This window comes from Mauremys mutica, chromosome 2, assembly GCF_020497125.1.
Source record: "Mauremys mutica isolate MM-2020 ecotype Southern chromosome 2, ASM2049712v1, whole genome shotgun sequence".
Lineage (NCBI taxonomy): Eukaryota > Metazoa > Chordata > Testudines > Geoemydidae > Mauremys > Mauremys mutica.
Window position 1 is genome coordinate 27,082,192 of NC_059073.1, and position 20,842 is coordinate 27,103,033.

Sequence of the window (20,842 nt, forward strand, 5' to 3'; positions counted from 1 at the left end):
ATTTAAATTCATTTCTCTGTAATACATTCTAGTTTTTTCGTATGTATTATACATTTTATTTGAACATTGTCCATGTACAGGAGAAAAAAGGATTGTGTTTGCAATTTCACTGTTCTTAAAGCGCCCTACAAAATATAAGGTATGTCACACACTAGATGAAGAAAGATTGTTCCATTTTTAAACAATTATTGTAATATTCATGATATTTTGGTGGCTCTATTTATTATAAAAAGACAGGATGTCACCATATTGAGGCAGAGGTGTGTTCCAGTCTTAAGCATTTGACTGGGAGGAAGGAATTCCCAAGCTTTCTCCCTCTATGGCCATGGGCAAACCATTTAACTTCTCTGCCTCAGTTTCTCCACAATTAAGATAATTCTTACTTAGCAAGGATGCCTTTAAAATGTCAACATTCACCCACATGGTTTTATCTAAGATTACTACAGCATTTCCTATAGTTAGAACAGGGCTTCTCATTCCTACTTGATCTATGGCAAAAGGAACCTCCATACACAGATTCTTATGTGGATAGAGAAGGAGGTCAGCCGCCATTCCACTCTCCCCTTAAATGTCAAATTGCTTTCTTTGGGTCCAGGAATCTGCACCAGCGAATGGGAAGAATCTCTACTAGTGAAACCCTGAAGGCAATTCTTCCTGACCTCATTCTGTAGGTATGTTTCCATGGAAAAAGAGGTGATAGGATGGACCCATTGATATCTCAGTTGTCTGTGATATAGCTGTACACAAGTGCTGTCTCTTTTCAGTTCTGAGCACTGAACCTTCAACTTAAGGTCAGACTCAGATACATTTATGTTGAACAGTGCTTTACTCCATGAGTGATCCCAATAAAGGGTTATTCAACACAAGTAAGCATATCAGAATCTGACCCTTTAAGTAGTGCCTACAAATTACACCTATTGTATATATTGCAGCATTGAACTGGTACTCCAATTAGCTCAACAACTGTTTTAATAATTTGCCTAGCACACTATACAGATATTAACATTCCATCGAGAACTTCTGTAAAGGACCTGCTGAATGTATATGTACATACTAATTTTACACTTCTGTTTATACCACAAGATCTTTGAGGTTTACTACACTAAATTGCACAAGATTTATAAGACCTTCACTTTAGCAAATTTGTGTTTGCATGAGATATCTCAGTATTTCACAGTAAGGCTTAGGAGGTTTCCCTAGCAACTGACGATATTGAGCATCACTGCTGGATACAATGGGGCTGATCCTCAGCTCGCTGGCATAAATTGTCTCTGCTCCATTCCCTTCCATTGACTTCAATTGAGCTACAGCAGTTTACACCAAGTGACAATCTGCCCCTCTGTCATTCCATGTTAGTTGCCATGGGCCAGACTGTGATACTCTCACTCATGTTTGCCAGTTCCATAATTCCGTCTTCAATGGTAATTCACATGGAGTAAGGTTTTATATAATGGGTGAAATCCTGGCCTCACTGAAGTCAATGTGAGTTTGCCATTGACTTCAATGGGGCCAGGATGTCACTCAGTGTGAGTCTTTTTCTTAGCGTATGTGCAATTGCACAACATGCCTCAGGTGGCATGTGACCAGGATTCATCACCGAATTTGGTCCAGTGCTTGGATTATTAGCTTCCCCAGCGTGGGCCAGGTACTGACGGGGAGTGCGATTTGAAACACATCACAGTGTGTAGCTAGATAACATTCTAATCTGAGATGATACATATCATAATTATAATTTTAAAAATCTCAGCAACAAAGAAGAGGGAAAGATGTCATTCAAATCCGGATCACAAATCAAGCTTAGAAAACAATATGGAAATTGCTATTAAATGGCAGGCAAGTAATGGCATTCAAATTGCAACAGAAACAAATGTAGCTCATGAATCAAAATGCTGTATTCTATAATGATATGCACAAAGCTCCCTTTCCCCTCCACTGTAATCACTTCTTACTAAGGTCTCAAGAGCTCTCTGCATTTCATTATGAATCTAAATTCTGACCCAGTTTCATAATTGCCTGGAGGATACAGGGAAGCGGTAGCAGCATATTAACTACATCAAGGGACATAAAATACAAATGCCATGCTGATATTAGCAAAATGCTAGTCATTGTCTGTAAAACAACCCTTCATATTTTAATAGTTAACCCATCCTAATATTTAGAAGTTACATTTAAGAGAGGTAAAGAATATAACAAATTAGAAGTATTTGGGGAAGCATTACCCTTCCTATATTCACTGAATTGCAACTATTATATCATATTAGTAACTTGTCTGGGACTTCATCCTACTCCTTTTAATCAAGTTCATTTGAAGTTGCCCAAAGCCCTAAATGCTCTACACTAATGCCATATCACATAATATTATGCAGTATGGAAATTTTAGTATATTCGAACCCTTTTGTGACAATCTATTTATTTTAGTTGCACTTAGCATTATGGAAAGGACAGTTACCTGTTCCGTAACTGGCGTTCTTCCAGATATGTTGCTCATGTCTATTCCACAGTAGGTGTGCATGCTTGCCACATGCACTGGTGCCAGAAGTTTTTCCCTTAGCAGTACCCATAGGAGGAGCGCTGCTGCAACCCCTGGAGTGGTGCCTCTATAGCATGCTATAAGGGGAGCCTCGTGCTCCCCCCACCCTCAGTTCCTTCTTGCCAGACCAACTGCGATAGAGGGGAAGGAGGACGGGATGTGGAATAGACATGAGCAACACATCTTGAAGAACGCCAGTTACAGAACAGGTAACTGTCCTTCCTTCTTCGAGTGCTTGCTCATGTGTATTCCACAGTAGGTGATTGCAAGCTATGTCTGATGGAGGTGGGTAGGAGTTCACAGATTCCCTGGCTGAAACACAGCTCTACCAAAGCCAGCGTCATTCCTGGTGTGGGAGACAATCGCATAGTGCGACGTGAACATGTGTACTGAGGACCAGGTAGTGGCTCTACAAATGTCCTGGATAGGGGACATGGGCCACAAAGGCAGCTGACGAGACCTGAACCCTTGTCGAGTGCGCCCTCACGATAGGTGGTGCAGGAACCCCTGCTAGGTTGTAGCATGTCCGGATGCACGATGTAATCCACTGGGAGAGCCTCTGGGTGGAGATTGATTGACCCCTCATGCGCTCAGCTGAAGCAAAAAAGAGTTGCGAGGACCTGCGGAATGGCTTAGTCCGATCCAGATAAAATGCGAGCGCCCTGCACACATCGAGCGTATGGAGGCAGTGTTCCTCGCTAGAGGCATGAGGTTTGGGGCAGAGGACAAGAAGATGGAAGATGTCCTGGCCCATGTGAAAAGCGGAGAGGAAGGAATGCAGGGTGTGGGCGGAGCTGCACCTTGTCCTTGTGAAAGACTATGTAAGGGGGGTTGCAGGTCACGGCCCAGAGCTCTGAGACCTGCCGGGCTGACGTGATAGCCACGAGGAAGGCTACCTTCCATAAAAGGTGAGACCATGAGCATGTGGCCAGGGGTTCGAACGGGGGCCCCGTGAGATGTGATAACACCAAGTTTAGATCCCACTGAGGAACTGGGGTTCTAGCATAAGGGAAGGACCAGTCTAGCCCCTTGAGGAAATGCCAGTCATGGCGTGGGAGAAAACCAAGCAGCCCTGGACTGGCGGATGGAATGCCGAAATAGCTGCCAGGTGCACCCTGACGGAGGAAGGTGCCAGGCCCTGAGTTCTAAGATGAAGGAGGTATTCAAGGATAAGTTGGATCGGGGCAGCCATTGGGGAAGTATCCCGCTTGCCCGACCACCTGGAGAACCAGGACCACTTCGCTGGGCAGGCTCGGCGCGTGGATGGCTTCCTACTTTCTAGGAGGACATGCCTGACCCCTCAGAACACCTTGCCTCCTCCGCATCTAGCCATTGAGCAGCCACACTGTCAAATGGAGGGTGGCCAGGTTGGGGTGGAGGAGATGGCTCTGGTCCTGGGAGAGTAGGTCTGGGCAGAGCGGCAGTGGCCGCGGAGGGGTCACCAGCAAGCCCAGGAAGGTCCCATACCAATGTTGCCAGGACCAGGCTGGGGCGATAAGGAGAACGCGTGCCTTGTCCGTTTTTACTTTCTCCAGGACCTTGCCAATGAGGGAAAACAGGGGAAAGGCGTAAAGGAGTTGACCTGACCATGGCATCTGAGATCGCGTTCCTCCCCACCCCCCCTCTGGAACAGAACCTGGGGCAATGGCAGTTCCGTCGGGTCGCAAACAGGTCCACTTGGGGAGTGCCCCATGCTCGGAAGAGCAGGTGAGTGACCTCCGAGTGGAGGGACCACTCGTGCTGGAAGGAGAAAACCCTGCTCAAGCAATCGGCCTGTGTGTTGTTGATGCCAGGCAGGTGGAAAGCCTTCAGGGAGATGTTGTGGGCTATACAGAACTCCCAGAGTTTGAGGGCTTCCCAGCAGAGGGCCAAGGACCTTGTCCCGCCTTGCCTGTTGATGTAAAACATCGCAGCGGCATTGTCCGTGAGAACTCTGAACACCTTACTGCGTAGCTGTGAGCTGAACGCCACACAGGCTAAGCGGATCGCCCTGAGTTCCCTGACATTTATGTGAAGGGACAACTCCGCGGCAAGACCACATTCCTTGGGTCTGTGTGTTCCCTATGTGGGCCCCCCAGCCCAAGTCCAATGCGTCGGACACTAGGTCTAGTGACAGGGTCAGGCCCCGGAAGGGACTTCCCTGGAGCATATTGGCTGGGCAGGACCACCATTGTAGTGTGGCGATCACCGGCGCTGGAACCGAGAGGACCTTATCCAGTTTGTCCCAGGCCTGGGAGAACTCTGAGACCAGCCAGAGTTGGAGGGGACTCATCTGAAGTCTGGCATGGTGGACCATGTACGTGCACGCCGCCATGTGGCCCAGGAGCTGCGGGCATGCCTTGGCCATGATGACGGGAAACTCCATGACTGAGGCTATAAGCCCCTTCAGGGTCTGGAACCTGACCAGGGGAAGGGAGGCTGTGGCCTTGAAGGCATCCAGGAGAGCGCCTATGAATTCTATGCGCTGCACCGGAACCAATGTCGACTTGGTCTTGTTCACTAAGAGGCCTAGGTTGGCGCACGTAGCCAAGAGCAGGTCCACATGGTTCTGTACTTGGGACCGCGAGCTGCCCTGGAGCAGCCAGTTGTCAAGGTAGGGAAATATCTGTACCCCTCGGCGAATGAGGTAGGCCACTAATACCACCATACACTTTGTGAACACCCTGAGTGCGGTGGACAGGCCAAATGGGAGGACCGTAAATTGGTAGTGGTCCTGTTCCACTAGGAAACAGACGAAGCGTCTGTGCCTCTCGAATATGTGGAAATGGAAGTATGCGTCCTGAAGGTCCAGGGCCGCATACCAATTGCCAGGGTCCAGAGCGGGTATGATACACGCCAGAGGGATGATGCGGACCCAGCATTTTACCATGAACCGATTGAGGTCTCGCAAATCCAGGATGGGCCTGAGCCCCTCTTTCACCTTGGGGATCAGGAAGTAACGGGAGTAAAACCCTTTTCCCTGGAACTCCCATGGAACCTGCTCCACAGCTCCCAAGCTGAGGAGCCAACCCACTTCCTGCTGTAGCAGGGGTAAATGTGATGGGTCCCCCCTGCCATCCGAGGGAGGGGGGTGGCAGGGTGGGGATGAGACAAATTGTAGCATGTAACCCTGGGAAATGGTGTTGAGGACCCATTGGTCTGATGTTATTCGGGACCATTCCACAAGGAATGCAGACAAGTGCGATACTGCCTCTGAGGTTGCCTCTTTTGGGTTTTGGACCTCTTGTAGGTGGGTTCGTATCTTGGCTGAGGCGCCTGGACGGGGGCCTGCAGCTTAGGCTTTTCCCTGGGCAGAACCCTTCAAAGCCCGAGGGTTTGAAGGGTAGTACGTGAGTTCTTCATGCCATGGAGCCTCACGTCTCTTTGTTCTGCGAACAGGTCCCTGTCATCAAAGGGAAGATCCTGCATCATAGATTGCGCTTCCGTGGAGAGCCCTGACAGCAGAAGCCACGATGCCCTGTACATAGACATGGCTGAGGCCATGGACCAAGCAGCCGAGTCAGCTGCATCCGACACCACCTGCAGGGCAGCCTTTGCAGCGGCAGTGCCCTCCTCCATCAGTGCCTTAAAATCCTTCCTTTCACATTCCAGAAGGAAGGGCTCAAATTTCGGCAGCAACCCCAACAAGTTGAACTCATAGCGACTGAGGAGGGTGTTGTGGTTGGCCACCTGGAGCTGGAAGCTGGCCGACAAATTAAGCTTCCTGCCAAACGAGTCCAGTCTTTTAGAGTCTTTATTTTTAGGTGTGGGTCCTGGTTGACCCAGTCTTTCTCTATGATTTATGGACTCCACCACTAGGGAGTTGCTGGCCAGGTGGGTATAAAGGTATTTGTGACCTTTCATGGGCACGAAATATTTGTGCTCTGCCTTTTCGATATCGGCGCAAGGGAGGCCGGCATTCGCCAGAGGGCATTGGAGATGTTAGCCACCCCTTCATGCAGCGGGAGGGCCACTCTGCCCAGTACCGAGGACGAGAGCACGTTGAACAGGGAGTCCGAGGGTCCCTCCATCTCCTCAGCTTGGAGTTGGAGACTGGATGCTACTCGCTTCAGTAGCTCCTGATGAGCCCTGAAGTCCTCTTGTGGTGTGCAGGAGGGTGGGGTTGCAATCTTATATCCGGTGCAGGGGAGGGGGCTGGTACGGGGCTCTGCACGTTGGCCAGTGCCATGGGATCCACCCCTTGGTTGGACTCCTCGTGTGGTGCCGAGGATCCATGACCCACTGATCTATTCCTCAGAGGTCTAAATAGTGTGTCTGAGGGAGCCTCCAATGCCCCCGCTATCGACTGAGGGCCTGGCTGGGCGTGCATGGGGTGCCAGGGGATCCACTGGCACCACTGGCCTTGCCATGGGGCCCCTTGCCATTGACTCTGCTGCAGCACTGGCAGCACCAGCTGGTCGGGTTGGCCCAGCTGGATCATAGGGGGCCGCATGTGTGTCGAGGTTGGGGTTACTAACGACCTATCGGTACCGTGGAAGCGGTATGAGTGGTGGTACCGAGAACAACGTCTGCCACGGGACCGGGACTCCGATGTCAAGGAACAGTGCTGCCTCGAGCTGCTGCTCCTTGAGACGCTGCAATGCCTGGATCTGCGGCAACGTAGAGCTGGCGATCCCCATCAGGAGTCTTGGGCACAGTGCCTTGAGGTGAAAGAGCTGGAGCATGACCAGCGCCGGCACCCGTGTCAGGAGCGGCTTTGGTAGCTCTGCCGAGAATGGGAGCGTCTATGGTGTCTGTGCCTGCCCCGCTGATACTCCCTATTCTGTGTGGAGCAGTGTCTGGAGCTCACTCCGATGGCACCTGACCAGACAACCTGGTGGGTGATGAAAGCAGAGGCTGGAAACTGTATCCTGACAGGACACTGAGCGGCGAGTGGGCCCGAGAGTGGTCCCCTGATCAGGATCTGCGTTGGGTCAGCGTCGACTGTCAAGAGCCCAGCAGTGGCTTGCCTCCAGAGCGGGGTCCGGGAGCCGGCAGTGCCCCAGGCACCTGCAGAGTCATAATATCCTTGGCCACCTGCAGGGCCTCTGGTGTCGATGGCATCTGGACATCGGGAGAGGCCTGAGTCGATGCAACTGGGCTGCTCCGCTCGATCTGAGTCAGAGCTCTAGAGCCTGGGGGGGAACTGGGGCTGCCTGACGCGGGTCTAGCCTCACCCCCTGCTTTCTCTCGACACCTCTGAGAAGATGGAGCCTTTCTCTGCTTCTTCGACAGGGAGCGGTGCTGGCCACTGGGAGATCGCCGTGCACCGAAGACGAAGTGCCTGGTGCTGATTCTGCTCAGCGTACCGGGGTTGGAGCCAGTGCTGACTCCATGAGAAGGGCCCGAAGTCTAATGTCACTCTCTTTTTTCGCCCTGGGTTTAAAGGACCTGCAGATCTTACAGCAGTCGCTGATGTGAGATTCGCCCAGGCAGCGGAGACAGTTGGTGTGCAGGTCACTTCTGGGCATTGAATGCCTGCAAGACTCACACGATTTAAACTCGGGCCCGGGGCATGACCTGGCCTAAACACTAACTAACTGACTAAACTGAAACTTTTCTTGGACTAACTAACACAGGTACTACTAACGACTAAATGAGTTCTGGAACGAGCTGCAGAAAAGCTGGAGCAGGTAGTTCCGATGCACCGTCACTGGCAGCAAGAAGGAACTGGGGGGGGGAGCGCGCAGCTCCCCTTACAGCGTGCTATAGAGGCGCCACTCCAGGGGTCACAGCAGCACTCCCCCTATGAGCACACACACACCTACTGTGGAATACACATGAGCAAGCACTCGGAGAACTAGCAGTACATTAGTGAGGTCTGATGAAGGTACTAGATGTGTACAAGCATTCTTCAGCTATGTTAGTATAAGGTGTAAGCAACTGTGATACAAAGTGACATGTTAAAAGAATCCCCCAAACACAAGGCTTTTATACAGGGTTAGTATAAGGATAGTATTCTCAGCTGCATTTAAGATCTTCTTGCACTGGTAAACATGAAGGAATTATGAGGAATTTTGATTGTGTCAGTCATAAAATACAGTCTTTTTGATGTGCTTAGAAAATAAGCAAACATACAATTTCACTTATGATGTTGCAAACTCATATAATCTCAAAGTCTTATTATTCCTTTGATCAAGCCTGTGCAAATATCTGAGTGAGTGAAAACCATATTGCAAGAAGAATGTGCGATGAGGCCAATTCCTTAATATAAACATAGTCAACACTCTTAGTAGGGAAAAATACCAAAAATAGGTAGTTAATGCTTTTGGGTATTCTTGCACTGACGGTCAAGCATTCATTTTTTTTTTAATTTAAAAAGTATTACTGTATATAAACTGAACAGTACCAGAATGCCTACAATCTAAAGATATACATATTTATGTTTTGTGAACAAGACTGTATACATTCAATTAATCTCAGTTGAGAAACCTATGGCACTCCAGATATCACAGAGTTGAGAAGCAATTTAGATTCAGTAAAGTATATCATTCAAATATACATTTTAAAAATATTTTTTCACAAGTTCATCAACAAAAATTCCTGCTCAGCTTTAAAATGAGGAAGAGTCAGTTAAATATAATGTGTTATTAATAATTGCATCAGATGTAAATTATGTGACACATCTGTAGTTTTCAAGCATTTAATGGTTTGAAAATGCTGATAATCAAAGACACATTGAAGTACATTGCTTCAATTTGAAGAGTACTGTACCATATCAGAGCTACTAAATATTTCAATGCTAATGCTAACATTGTGATTCTCTGACTTCAGCTCTTTAAAATATTATCATTCTTCTGATATCAGGGATATCCAAACTTTGTGAAAAGAACCACATTGACTTGTTACCAGGAGACTAAGAGCCACATGTAGTTTAGACAGAAGTTATATAGACCAAAATTTTCAAACTTGGGCTCCTAAATCTGTACTTAGACACCTAGAAGAGGTCTGGTTTTCAAAGGCCATATGTTCAAAATGAAAAATTAATGCACACATCCATAACATTTGTGTGCTCTTGTATTTTCCTTCATAGAACAATTGCTGCAAGTTTTTATAGGACTACCCATCTCTGGTAATTCAGTGGATTCCACAGAAAGGCGCACATTTTTTCATCTCTACGAATTGCAATGTTGTCTGCTACTTGTTTGAATTCACTGACAATAAACGTGAAGTTGATCACCTTTCTCTTTGCTCTATGATTACAGAGAGGGAGCAGTAGCAGGAAGCCGCTCTCCTGGGGACGTACTTTGGACACGCCTAAATTACATGGAAGGGAGTACGCTGACATTCATATGCCATGCCAACCATAAGGAAAGTCCTTACCAAACATTCTTCTTTTCAAGTATTGTGATCACAGGGTTGAACGGCAAGGGAAGTTACGTGCAGCCTTTTAAGTAGGATACCATCCCAACAGATACAGCTGGATTGACAACTAAAGCCCTGGTCCTTGTCTTCAGCAGAACAGTTTGCAGGATCGGGTCTTAAATGATAACATGCTGCTATATACTGTTCACTTCTTAGCATATGAATCACAGCTACTATTGTTAAACTGAAGGGGAAAGCACCTGAAAGGCAGAATAATCTAGTTAGACAAGGCAAGGTTTCGCCCCCTTGTGTTGTTTGGCGTTGCATTGGTTCTATTTCTATTCACAGCTTCCAGTGAGGAAATTTCCTTCTCAGGAGTCTAATTCCTCCATCACTTCCATGACAATAGTTCGAGGGCCAGTCAGAATGAGATTGCTCACGGTCCTGTAGTCCACATGGAGAACATTGAGTCCATTCACAGAAACCACAAACTGACAGACCTACAGAGAAAAGAGAAGGGATGTATTACAATTGCGGTGGACTTAGGCTTCTCTTTGTGGTAGCAGATGCTGCAATACTGACACCGTATTCTACTCAATCAGTTCATTTCTCCAGTGGAACTAAAATTCATACATTTTTTCACATCTGCTGATACCCTGCCAATAAATAACTAATAAATAAATAAATGAAAAATAAAATAATAATAATACTTCACTGAAAGGGTTCAAATACACCAATATGCAAGGGGTTAATTCCCTGTTTAACCCACTTGCTTCTTATGTCTGAAAAGACAAAAAGGGATAGGTACTGAGGCAGGTTCCTGATTGACTATTCAACCAGATGCTAAGTACCTAAGAACCTGATCCAAAGCTCATTGAGTCTTTCCATTGACTTCTGTGGGCATTAGATCAGGCTCTACACTAGAGAGTTAATGAAGAAATAACAGAGGATAGCAGGAATCAGCTCAATTCTGATAATTATGGAGACTCAGACATTTAGAGACTATGGTGTTGGATACTGAACCTGACCAGAACCAGCCAAAGCAAACCAGAATGATAAGATGTAATGCTTAATGCTTCTCCCTCCCTGGGCCTTTTTGTCTGTAGGAATAATTTTTTTGGTATGAAAACAGATAAGAGCTACATTTGGCACACATAAGAGTTCTATAGCTTTGAAGGATTCCACCACTTAAAGGTTAATTTCCAATTACAGATGTCAGGAATATCACTGGAAACAGCAGGATCTTTCCAAACTTTGGAATTTTTAACTACTCCCACTGTATCATTCAATTTTTCATATACTACCATGATTCACATGGTGCTTTACAAATCTATAGGACAATAAGACTCTGAACCCAAACAATCTACAGTCTAAAGCCCTGATTAGTGCCGTTGAAATCAATAGCACTAATAGTAGTCAAATTAAACACATGCATACGTATTTGCCTAATGGCATAGAATCAGGGCCTAAAAGTGAAATCCTAATCCCACTGAAGTCAATGGCAAGGATTTCACCTGAAGAGTCCAATTCTGTGAGATGCTAAGTGACTATAATGAATGGGAGTTAAAGTCACTTAGCACTAGAGTTAGTCAGAAAGTGCCAGTTATTCTTCTTCTTTTTTTTTTTTTTTTGCAGGACATTTTTTAGAAAAACTCATTTTTTTCTCAATTTCCTGAAAATATTTTTCAGCTTTTCATCAAAAAACTGACCGATTTTAGGAAGTGAAACACTGTCAGTTTCAAATTTATTTATTTTTTAATCAAATGAAATGAAAATTTTCAATGAAAAATGGCCACTTTCTGACAAACAATGTTTTGATGCAAAATATTTGACCTGATGTATTTAGCACTTAAAAAAGTTAGAATCACGCAGAACAGAGGAGGCCATGCCATTCATGCTAAAAAGGCCAGAACTGTGGATCGGAAGAAGAAGACAGTTATTCATTCCCCAGTGAAATTCAGCCCCCTCTGAATCTAATCAAAGTATTCTATAAAGTTACAATGTTTGTAGTTTTTGTATCAATGTTTTTTAAACGTATGGCAATACTTTTTTTTTTACTGCAAATAAAATAATTGTCACAGAAATGTTTCATAAAAAGGATACTTTTGTCGTGAATTTACTTTATTCATAACTGATAATGAGTGCACATTAAACCCACTTTTAACTGTGAAAGATGTTTCTATTCTAATCTGTTGTGGTTTAGGGAGGCAATATGATATAATGGTTAGAACTGGGAAATAAACAATAAACTGGGATAGACAATTGAACTGGGAAATAAAGTACCTAGTTTATATTACTGTTTCTGCCACTGATTCTTTGTGACTTTAGCCAAGGTTCTTAACTTCCGTGCCTCAATGTCCCTTTCAGCAAAATGGGCAACTCATGGGGCAGTTGTGAAGCTTCATTCATGTTTGCAAAGTATTCTTATATTATTCACTGAAAGGTTCTATAAAAAACCAAAGTATTATTGGGGCGATTGTTTTGTCATGTCAGGTTTAAGAAAAATTATGGATGAGTCAAGGCCATTTGTTAAAAAGCTCTCAAATCGTGCCGTTACAGGAACAGCAGCAGATGTCTCTAACGGCCAGCTAGGTCTCTCTCCCTATCTCACCTCACACAATCTCTTCAGTGCATTTCAGGGTGGGGACTCCTGGGATTCAGCCTTGCTGGTAGCCTGGACAGTCAGCAAAGTGGGATGATGATTCTATTAGAGTTTTGATGATAAAATGCCTAGAGGGTATGTGCTTTGTCAAGAAGTCACAGCATGGACAAGACCACTGCCTTCATTTTTTATTAAACAAAGGGGAGGAGGGAAAGCTCCTGGGGGGAACTGAAACATTTTGCAACAAGGGAGCTATTATTCTGCTGTCATCCAGTTTCTAAAAAGTATTGTTGTTCAATTTCTGAACTGTTGGCTGAAATATTGCATGACAGTTGCTGACAAGGGGCTTAATGAACGGGCTAGCACCTTGCTTGCTAGATTTCTCACTTGCCATATTAGGCCTGGTGGACATAAAGATCTTGCACGAGTATAACTATGGCAGTTAGGAATCTGATTTTAACCAAAATAATAACAGTACAACTGCTAATGTGCATGCAGTTATATCAGTATAAAGGTGCCTTATGCCAGTATAGTTTATTTCCTTTCCCATATGGGAATAAGCTATAACTGGTAAAAGTACATTTATACTGGTATAACTGCATCCATATCGGGGAGTTGTGCTACTTTAACTATACCAGCATAGTACAGCACAGAACCACATTGTTAAAGTGATCTACACAAACATTTAGTTTATGGCAATCTACTTTGCACTAGCCTGCTGAGTACTGACTGTCCCTGCAGACCCTGATGACCTGCACTAACAGTTTGTTAGTGTGCTTTAATCTAGTCCCATTTCAAATCAGAGTAGATCAAAGTGCACTAACTAACTGCTAGCTAGTGTGTGTCAACAGAGTTCACAGGACAGTTAGTGCATGGCAAGCTAGTTGAGGTTGAATTGGACTTGTAGGCTCTAAAGTTTTACATTGTCTTCTTTTTGAGTGCAGTCATGTAACAAAAACCCCTATATATTTAAGTTGCACTTTCATGATAAAGAGATTGCACTACAGTACTTGTATGAGGTGAATTGAAAAATACTATTTCTTTTGTTTATCATTTTTACTGTGCAAATATTTGTAATAAAAATAATATAAAGTGAGCACTGTACACTTTGTATTCTGTGTTGTAAGTGAAATCGATATATTTGAAAATGTAGAAAAACATCTAAAATATTTAATAAATTTCAATTGGTATTCTATTGTTTAACTGTGCGATTAATCACAATAAAAAAATAATTGTGATTAATTTTTTTTATTTAATCGCATGAGTTAACTGTGATTCATCAACAGCCCTAATAATCTTTAATTAAAAATTAATCGTTAATTCCTGGAGACTCCAGGCCAATCCTGGAGGGTTGGCAACCCTAGTATAACAGCATAAGCGAGGAAACAGTGCAGGCGAGGATGAGATGAGAGTAACAGTGACAGGAACAACATGGTTCCACAGAATAGCTGTGTGCACAATGAGCAGGCTGAGTCAAAAATTTTACTGTGAAATCCTGACCTCATTGTAGTCAATGGGAGTTTTGCCATTGAGTTCTGTTGTTACTATTAATTACAGTATTACCACAGCACCTGGGATGCTAGTTATATAACAGGCCCCCATTGTGCTAGGCACTGTACATAGAACAAAAAGACCCTGCCCCAGAGAGGTTACACGTATAACGCAAGAGACACCAGAGGGATACAGACAGACAGATGGAAGAGCACAAAGAAACAGTGAGACAACATTGGTCAGCATGACAGGCTGTGGTCTCAGCAAACCTAATCATTATCAAGTGCTTCGTAGGCATGATGGCAAAGGAGAGTTTTAAGGAAGGTTCTGAAGAAGGTTAATGAGGTAGCTTGGAAGGTTTTTATGGGGAGTTTCTCCCAAGTGTGAGGGGCAGCAAGGGAGGTAGTGGGGAGGGCTTGGGGGAAGACTAAGAGCTCTGTTTTAGCCATGAGTTTAGCTTGAACTGATGGCTAGACATCCACATGGAGATCTCAGAAGGAGACGCTGAAATTTTAGTTTGGATCGGAGACTGCTTGGGGGGTAGGATTTCACCCAGAACTTTTAAAAACTATTAAATAAATAATAGTCATTCTTACTGGCCATCTGCCTACTGATAATCTGAGTATTCACTAATATTATATGAATACCATCTACGAATAAATATTTAGTTCTTAAAATAACATTCTCGTATTGATTTTACAATTAACATTAGCCTTCCTTCCCTTTACAAAACTGTTCGTAACAGTGTTTCTTTGATTTTAGTATGCACAATGCTTTAAGTTTGAGAGAAAGTCCTGAAAGATAATAAAATACCAGGAATTCCTGCAGCAACACTTGGCATAAGCGAATATTGCAAAATTTCACTGGAACAGTCCCAAAGAAGCACTTAATTTTATAGATGCCCGAATGCAAATATTAGTGAGGTCACTGAAGTAAAGAGCGTTAAATCAGGGATGAAAACTGGATGCAATACTCCATACCATACCAAAAGTGCAGTTTTAACAGATACAAAATAGCAGATCACTTTTTATTTTAAAAAACATATTTATCACAGAATCATAGAAGATTAGGGTTGAAAGAGACCTCAGGAGGTCATCTAGTCCAACCCTCCGCTCAAAGCAGGACCAACACCAACTAAATCATCCTAGCCAGGGTTTTGTCAAGCCAGGCCTTAAAAACCTCTAAGGATGGAGATTCCACCACCTTCCTAGGTAACCCATTCCAGTGCTTCACCACCCTCCTAGTGGAATAGTTTTTCCTAATATCCAACCTAGACCCCCTCCCCCTGCAACTTGAGACCATTGCTTCTTGTTCTGTCATCTGCCACCACTGAGAACAGCTGAGCTTCATCCTCTTTGGAAGCCCCCTTCAGATAGTTGAAGGCTGCTATCAAATCCCTTCTCACTCTTCTCTTCTGCAGACTAAACAATCCCAGTTTCCTCAGCCTCTTCTCGTAAGTCATGTGCCCCAGCCCCCTCATCATTTCCGTTGCTCTTCGCTGGACCCTCCAATTTGTCCACATCCTTTCTGCAGTGGGGGGCCGAAAACTGGATGCAATACTCCAGAAGTGGCCTTGCCAGTGCCGAATAGAACGGAATAATCACCTCCCTCGATCTGCTGGCAATTCTCCTACTAATGCAGCCCAATATACCGTTAGCCTTCTTGGCAACAATGGCACACTGTTGACTCATATCCAGCTTCTCATCCATTGTAATCCCCAGGTCCCTTTCTGAAGAACTGCCGCTTAGCCAGTTGGTCCCTAGCCTGTAGCAATGCATGGGATTCTTCCGTCCTAGCTGCAGGACTCTGCACTTGTCCTTGTTGAACCTCATCAGATTTCTTTTAGCCCAATCCTCCAATTTGTCTAGGTCACTCTGGACCCTATCCCTACCGTCCAGTGTATCTACCTCTCCCCCCAGTTTAGTGTCATCCATGAACTTGCTGAACAAAACCAGCCCCAGAACCGACCCCTGAGGCACTCCGCTTGATACTGGTTGTCAGCTAGACAATGAGCTGTTGATCACTACCCATTGAGCCTGACAATCTAGACAGCTTTCTATCCACCTTCTAGTCCATTCATCCAATCTATACCTTTTTAACTTGCTGGAAAGAATACTGTGGGAGACCGTATCAAAAGCTTTGCTTTACCCATATCCACAGAGCCAGGTATCTTATCATAGAAGGCAATCAGGTTGGTCAGGCATGACTTGCCCTTGGTGAATCCATGTTGACTGTTCTGATCACCTTCCTCCTCCAAGTGCCTCAAAATGGATTCCTTGAGGACCTGCTCCATGATTTTTCCAGGGAATGAGTGAGGTTGACTGGTCTGTAGTTCCCCAGATTCTCCTTCTTCCCTTTTTTATGCAATGATACAGTATGAATCCTGGGCCCAGTGAAGTCATTACTGACTTCAACAGTGCCAGGATTTCACCCATACTTATTATCTGTTCAGTTGTGGTACCACCCAATTAACAGCAAATTTCTAGTTCATGAAGTTACCACAAGTATGATTCAGTTTTCTTCAAGAGCAAAACCAAGTTCAAATGGATTATTGGATTTCAGGGGATACTTCATCAACTGATAATTTCTGAAAATAGCTGGATATAGTGCTGGATAGAGTCCAGGTATTTTCAGTTATCCAAACTCCTTCCAAATATGTTAGCACCCAACGCTAGAGACAGAAGTATCCCCTGAAACCACCCAAGCCATGTGAACTTGTTTCTGCTGAAGGAGAAAATGGAACTATGCTTTTTTAAGTTCTTTGGGACAGAGACTTCCTTTTTGTTCTAGGTTTCTACAGCACCTAGCACAGTGGGATCCTGGTTAGGGTTGCCAATTTTGGGTGGGCATATTTCTGGAGGTTTCATCAAATGACATAATCTTTAATTAAAGAGTAATCCTTTAATTCCTGGAGACTTCTGGTCCAATGCTGGACTTGTAGGCACTATGATAATACAAATAACAAATACTAATAGCTTATGTTTAATTCATGAACCAGAATCTTGCTGTGGATGGATTGGTACCACAACTGCACATATCATTTAAAAAATAAAGTAGATGTGGCAGTGATGAGTGTCAAACCTTTTCGGATTTACATGTTAGCAAAGTGAAAAAAACCACTAACCAGTTCAGAATTAGGCCTTATTCTGCTGTCATATGTCACCACTTTAAAAAAATGAAAATACCAGGGGTGAAATTCTGGCTCCACTGATGTCAGTAGCAAAACTCATATTGACTTGAATAGGGCAAGGATTTCATCCCCAGGCTATACACAGATCCTAGACACTTTAAACAAGAGCTCAGCTTGTTATTTGTAGGTGTTAAAATCTTGAAGATGAACTGCAAAGCGCATGAAAAAACTTATCACCATGTATTGTCCCTTGTTATGTATAACAGTGCTATAATTTTTTGTTTACTTTTATGTTAAAAATATCAGGTCCTGACTTCTCACTTTTTGCTGCAGGATTTAGGCAAGATATTTGGAAGACTTGGATGGTGACATCACATGAGGATGAAACCTGAACTGCAGGTCTCTCAGCTTTTAACTGAGAGGAAGGGGATGTTCAGCTGGTAAAAATTTAAAGAAACATTTGTACAGTAGAACCTCAGAGTTACGAACACCTCCGGAATGAAGATTGTTCCCAACTCTGAAATGTTTGCAACTCTGAACAAAACGTTATGGTTCTTCTTTTGTTCTTTCAAAAGTTGACAATTGAACATTGACTTACTTTTCTATTTTTTTTTAGTAGTTTATCTTTAACACAGTACTGTGCTGTATTTGCTTTTTTGTTTGTTTGTCTGTCTCTGCTGCTGCCCAATTGTGTAGTTCTGGGTCCAAGTGAGGTGTGTAGTTGACTGGTCAGTTCATAACTCTGGTGTTTGTAACTCTGAGTTTGTAACTCTACTGTCAAACTTGGTATCCGCTTGCTGCTTATTTGAGGCCAGAGAGAACTTCAGCTCATTCCAGCTTCCTGCTGTGAGATCCAGACCCTCCAAAGAACTTGTCAGGGTCCTCCAAGGAAAGGATGGAAATCAAGTTTTAATCCAAAATTTTTAAGAAGATTTTTTAAAAATACTCCCCATCCAATTTAAGGTAATCATTAAATGTCATAGAGGAGCAGTAAAGGGCACCCTTTTTGTTTGTTTACTATTTTGCCTTGTAAGAAGCATAATGTACAGAATCTAATGTATGATATTGTAAGTGAAAATGTTCATACCCTCAGTTGTCCAACTCATAACAAAGTTCCTGAAATAATTCATCCTCTGTTGAACAAATAACTGTATTCACAAGTATCAGAGGGGTAGGCGTGTTAGTCTGGATCTGTAAAAGCAGCAAAGAGTCCTGTGGCACCTTATAGACTAACAAGTATTCACAAGTACTCTGGACTGAGATACTGTCAGAGAAGATCCAAGGAAAGATGTATGTTTGCCCCCTCCAAATAAAGGGAAACACAAACAGTTCTGGGGTGGCCTGCTTCCACCCTCTTAATCTTTACATTGTCGTATTGGAAGAGGGGAGGTAAAATCAGAGGTCCTAAAAGCCACCTGGCAACTTAGCATTTTGGATCCCTCAAACGTGCTTCATGAAATCCCTGTTGTATTAGTACATTGAGGGCTGGAACATCGCATTTTGACTACTACTGTACATGATCCAAGGGTTTAAATATGAGCAACATCCTTTTCAACGTATCTGAGTTTACTGCAATAAAACAGAATCAACTACAGCTGTGTGTTCTGCTCTGTAAATATCCCTAGCAAATGTGTAATTGGCTATAGAGTGGGTGGTGTAGGCAAGGATCCAGTTCTTGCATAAAACACAGGATTAGCTCTCCAGAGAACTGCAGTTCTCTTTCATTCTCTATTGAAGCTTTAAGCTTGCTTAATGTCATAACAGTGTTCCCAGAAAATGCTTATTAGAAAATGCGGGGCAATTTCCAGTAAAGAAAAATAACTTCATTTATGGAATAACAGATGTGTTCACATTACAATTCCTATGCACCCTAATCTTCAGTCTTTACTCAGGCAAAATTCTCACTGGAGTTTAGAATAACCGGGGAGGGGGGTGTTTTTGTAATAAGGACTGTGGGTTAAGCCAAATAAAAATGTGAAAGTTGACATTTTTCCACAGGATTGTTTAGAATAAAGCAAGTGATTGCATTGTAAAAGCTAACACTTTAATTTTTATGGTGCTCCAAACCCAGAGGTCTCTATGACTGAGGGACAAAATTAGTAACTGAAGCAGCAACATAATAAAGTAATTAAAATAAGGTCACACATTCAAAAGCACTGAGCATCGGCTTACCTAGACTCCAAGTGGAGGCAATGGGACTTTGACCATTGATTTCACTGGAGTGGAGTTAAGCCAACACTTTTGTAAATCCCATGAATAAAGTCACTTAAATCAAATAATTAGAATGGGCAAAATAGACAAATAAAGCAAAGAAAGGTCTGGGGTTAGGTGATCTGAATTCTGTTTTCCACTTTGCAATGGACAGCTTCTGTGACCCTGTGAAAGTCACTGCGCTCCTGTGTGTCCAATTCTTACCGCCTATAAAAGGGACTGACCTACCCGATAGGGGGTGTTGTGCCAATTAATTTGTTGGTGTTTGTCAAGTGTTTTGTAACAGGAGTGCAATTTAGAAAGTTGCACACCAAGAAGAGGACGACCAGCTTCAATCCTCAAAGCACATTGTTAGAAAGTAGTAATAATATTCACTAAGCCCGGGAGCCTACAATACTTTTGCGCATGTTTAATATTATACATCTAAGTAATCACACAGAAGTCAACAGGGTTACTCACATGCATAAAGTTAAGCATGTGTGAGTACTTGGAGAATCAGAGTGTAAGAGTCTAGAATGGGAGTCTTCCAAAAACAGATATGTGGAATAAGGGAAGATAGGGCACTACTGCCCTGGAAGACTAATGCAGAATCAGTGTACAGATGAAAACCCACTTTGTAGCTTAGAATGATTGAAACAGCATGGTCAGCAAAAGTCCCAGCATGAAACACCAGGAGGTAAAGTAGATTCAGGTGCATTGAGAAAGCTTCCTCAACAACTCACTAATTGTATACTTGGCTTTAAGGACTATTATTATTTATTGTATATCACACTGTGAGGCCTATGATAGACACTCTATAAGTGTGTTAAATGAAAAGAGAAAGAAAAGTCTGGGTGAAGTACTGCATCAATAACAGAAGAAGAACATGCCTTAGGTTGGGAACACCTCCTTTTCATGTTTGCTTTGGCATTTTTGTGCTTTTCCCCTGTATGTCTACATATAAACTAGTTACTAAAAGCAAAACTATGCATCGTGAACCTGGCGTTAATAACACTACAAACATTTATTTAAAAAAATCAACGGGGACTAAATTTGACACTGCAGGTTGCCGAGTGTATAAAAAGGATCTGACATTACAAGGTGCTGAGTGCCCTGAACTTCCACTAAACTCTCTGTGAGTAGAGGGGACTCAGTGCCTCGCTCAAACTCTAATTCTGCACATAGGGATTGATTCCTCAGGGTCCCCTGTATCGAAGTCTCCAAAATTGATGGGATTTAAAGGCAGTCAGGAGCAGAATCGAGCCTGTAATGCGCATAAGTGGCATTCAGCATTTCTAAGCCAAACAGCTGCTCGCCTTGTTTTCACAAACAAAAGTGCAATTGTTTCTGATTGGGTATGACTAGCTAAATGGAGCCATAGCTTTAACCCAACATCTTTTCCTAATTATTCATCAATATTGTTCAAGGATGACAGCTTGGGTCTTGAACAACAACAACAAAACACAATAAGAATTGTGATGAAGGGTTCTATTAAGTAGGTCAAGCTGATCAGAACCCCTATATGCTTTGTAAACATTTAAGCCAAGTAACTACAATATACACAATGCTAACAATGACACAATTATGGAGAAAAATAAATCTAAAGAGTTCAAGA

At 43.6% G+C, this 20,842-nt stretch overlaps 1 protein-coding gene across 2 annotated transcripts in view; it reads right to left on the reverse strand.

Annotated features, from left to right (window-relative positions):
* Positions 1–9,141: 9,141 nt before the first annotated feature.
* DEPTOR (DEP domain containing MTOR interacting protein) overlaps positions 9,142–20,842 on the reverse strand; it is a 104,998-nt gene continuing 93,297 nt past the window's right edge. For both annotated transcript variants that reach the window (XM_045008031.1, XM_045008032.1), the window contains one exon: positions 9,142–10,314. In XM_045008031.1, the coding sequence (XP_044863966.1) occupies positions 10,186–10,314 (129 nt within the window). In that variant the 3' untranslated portion in view covers positions 9,142–10,185. The remainder of the gene's footprint in view (positions 10,315–20,842) is intronic.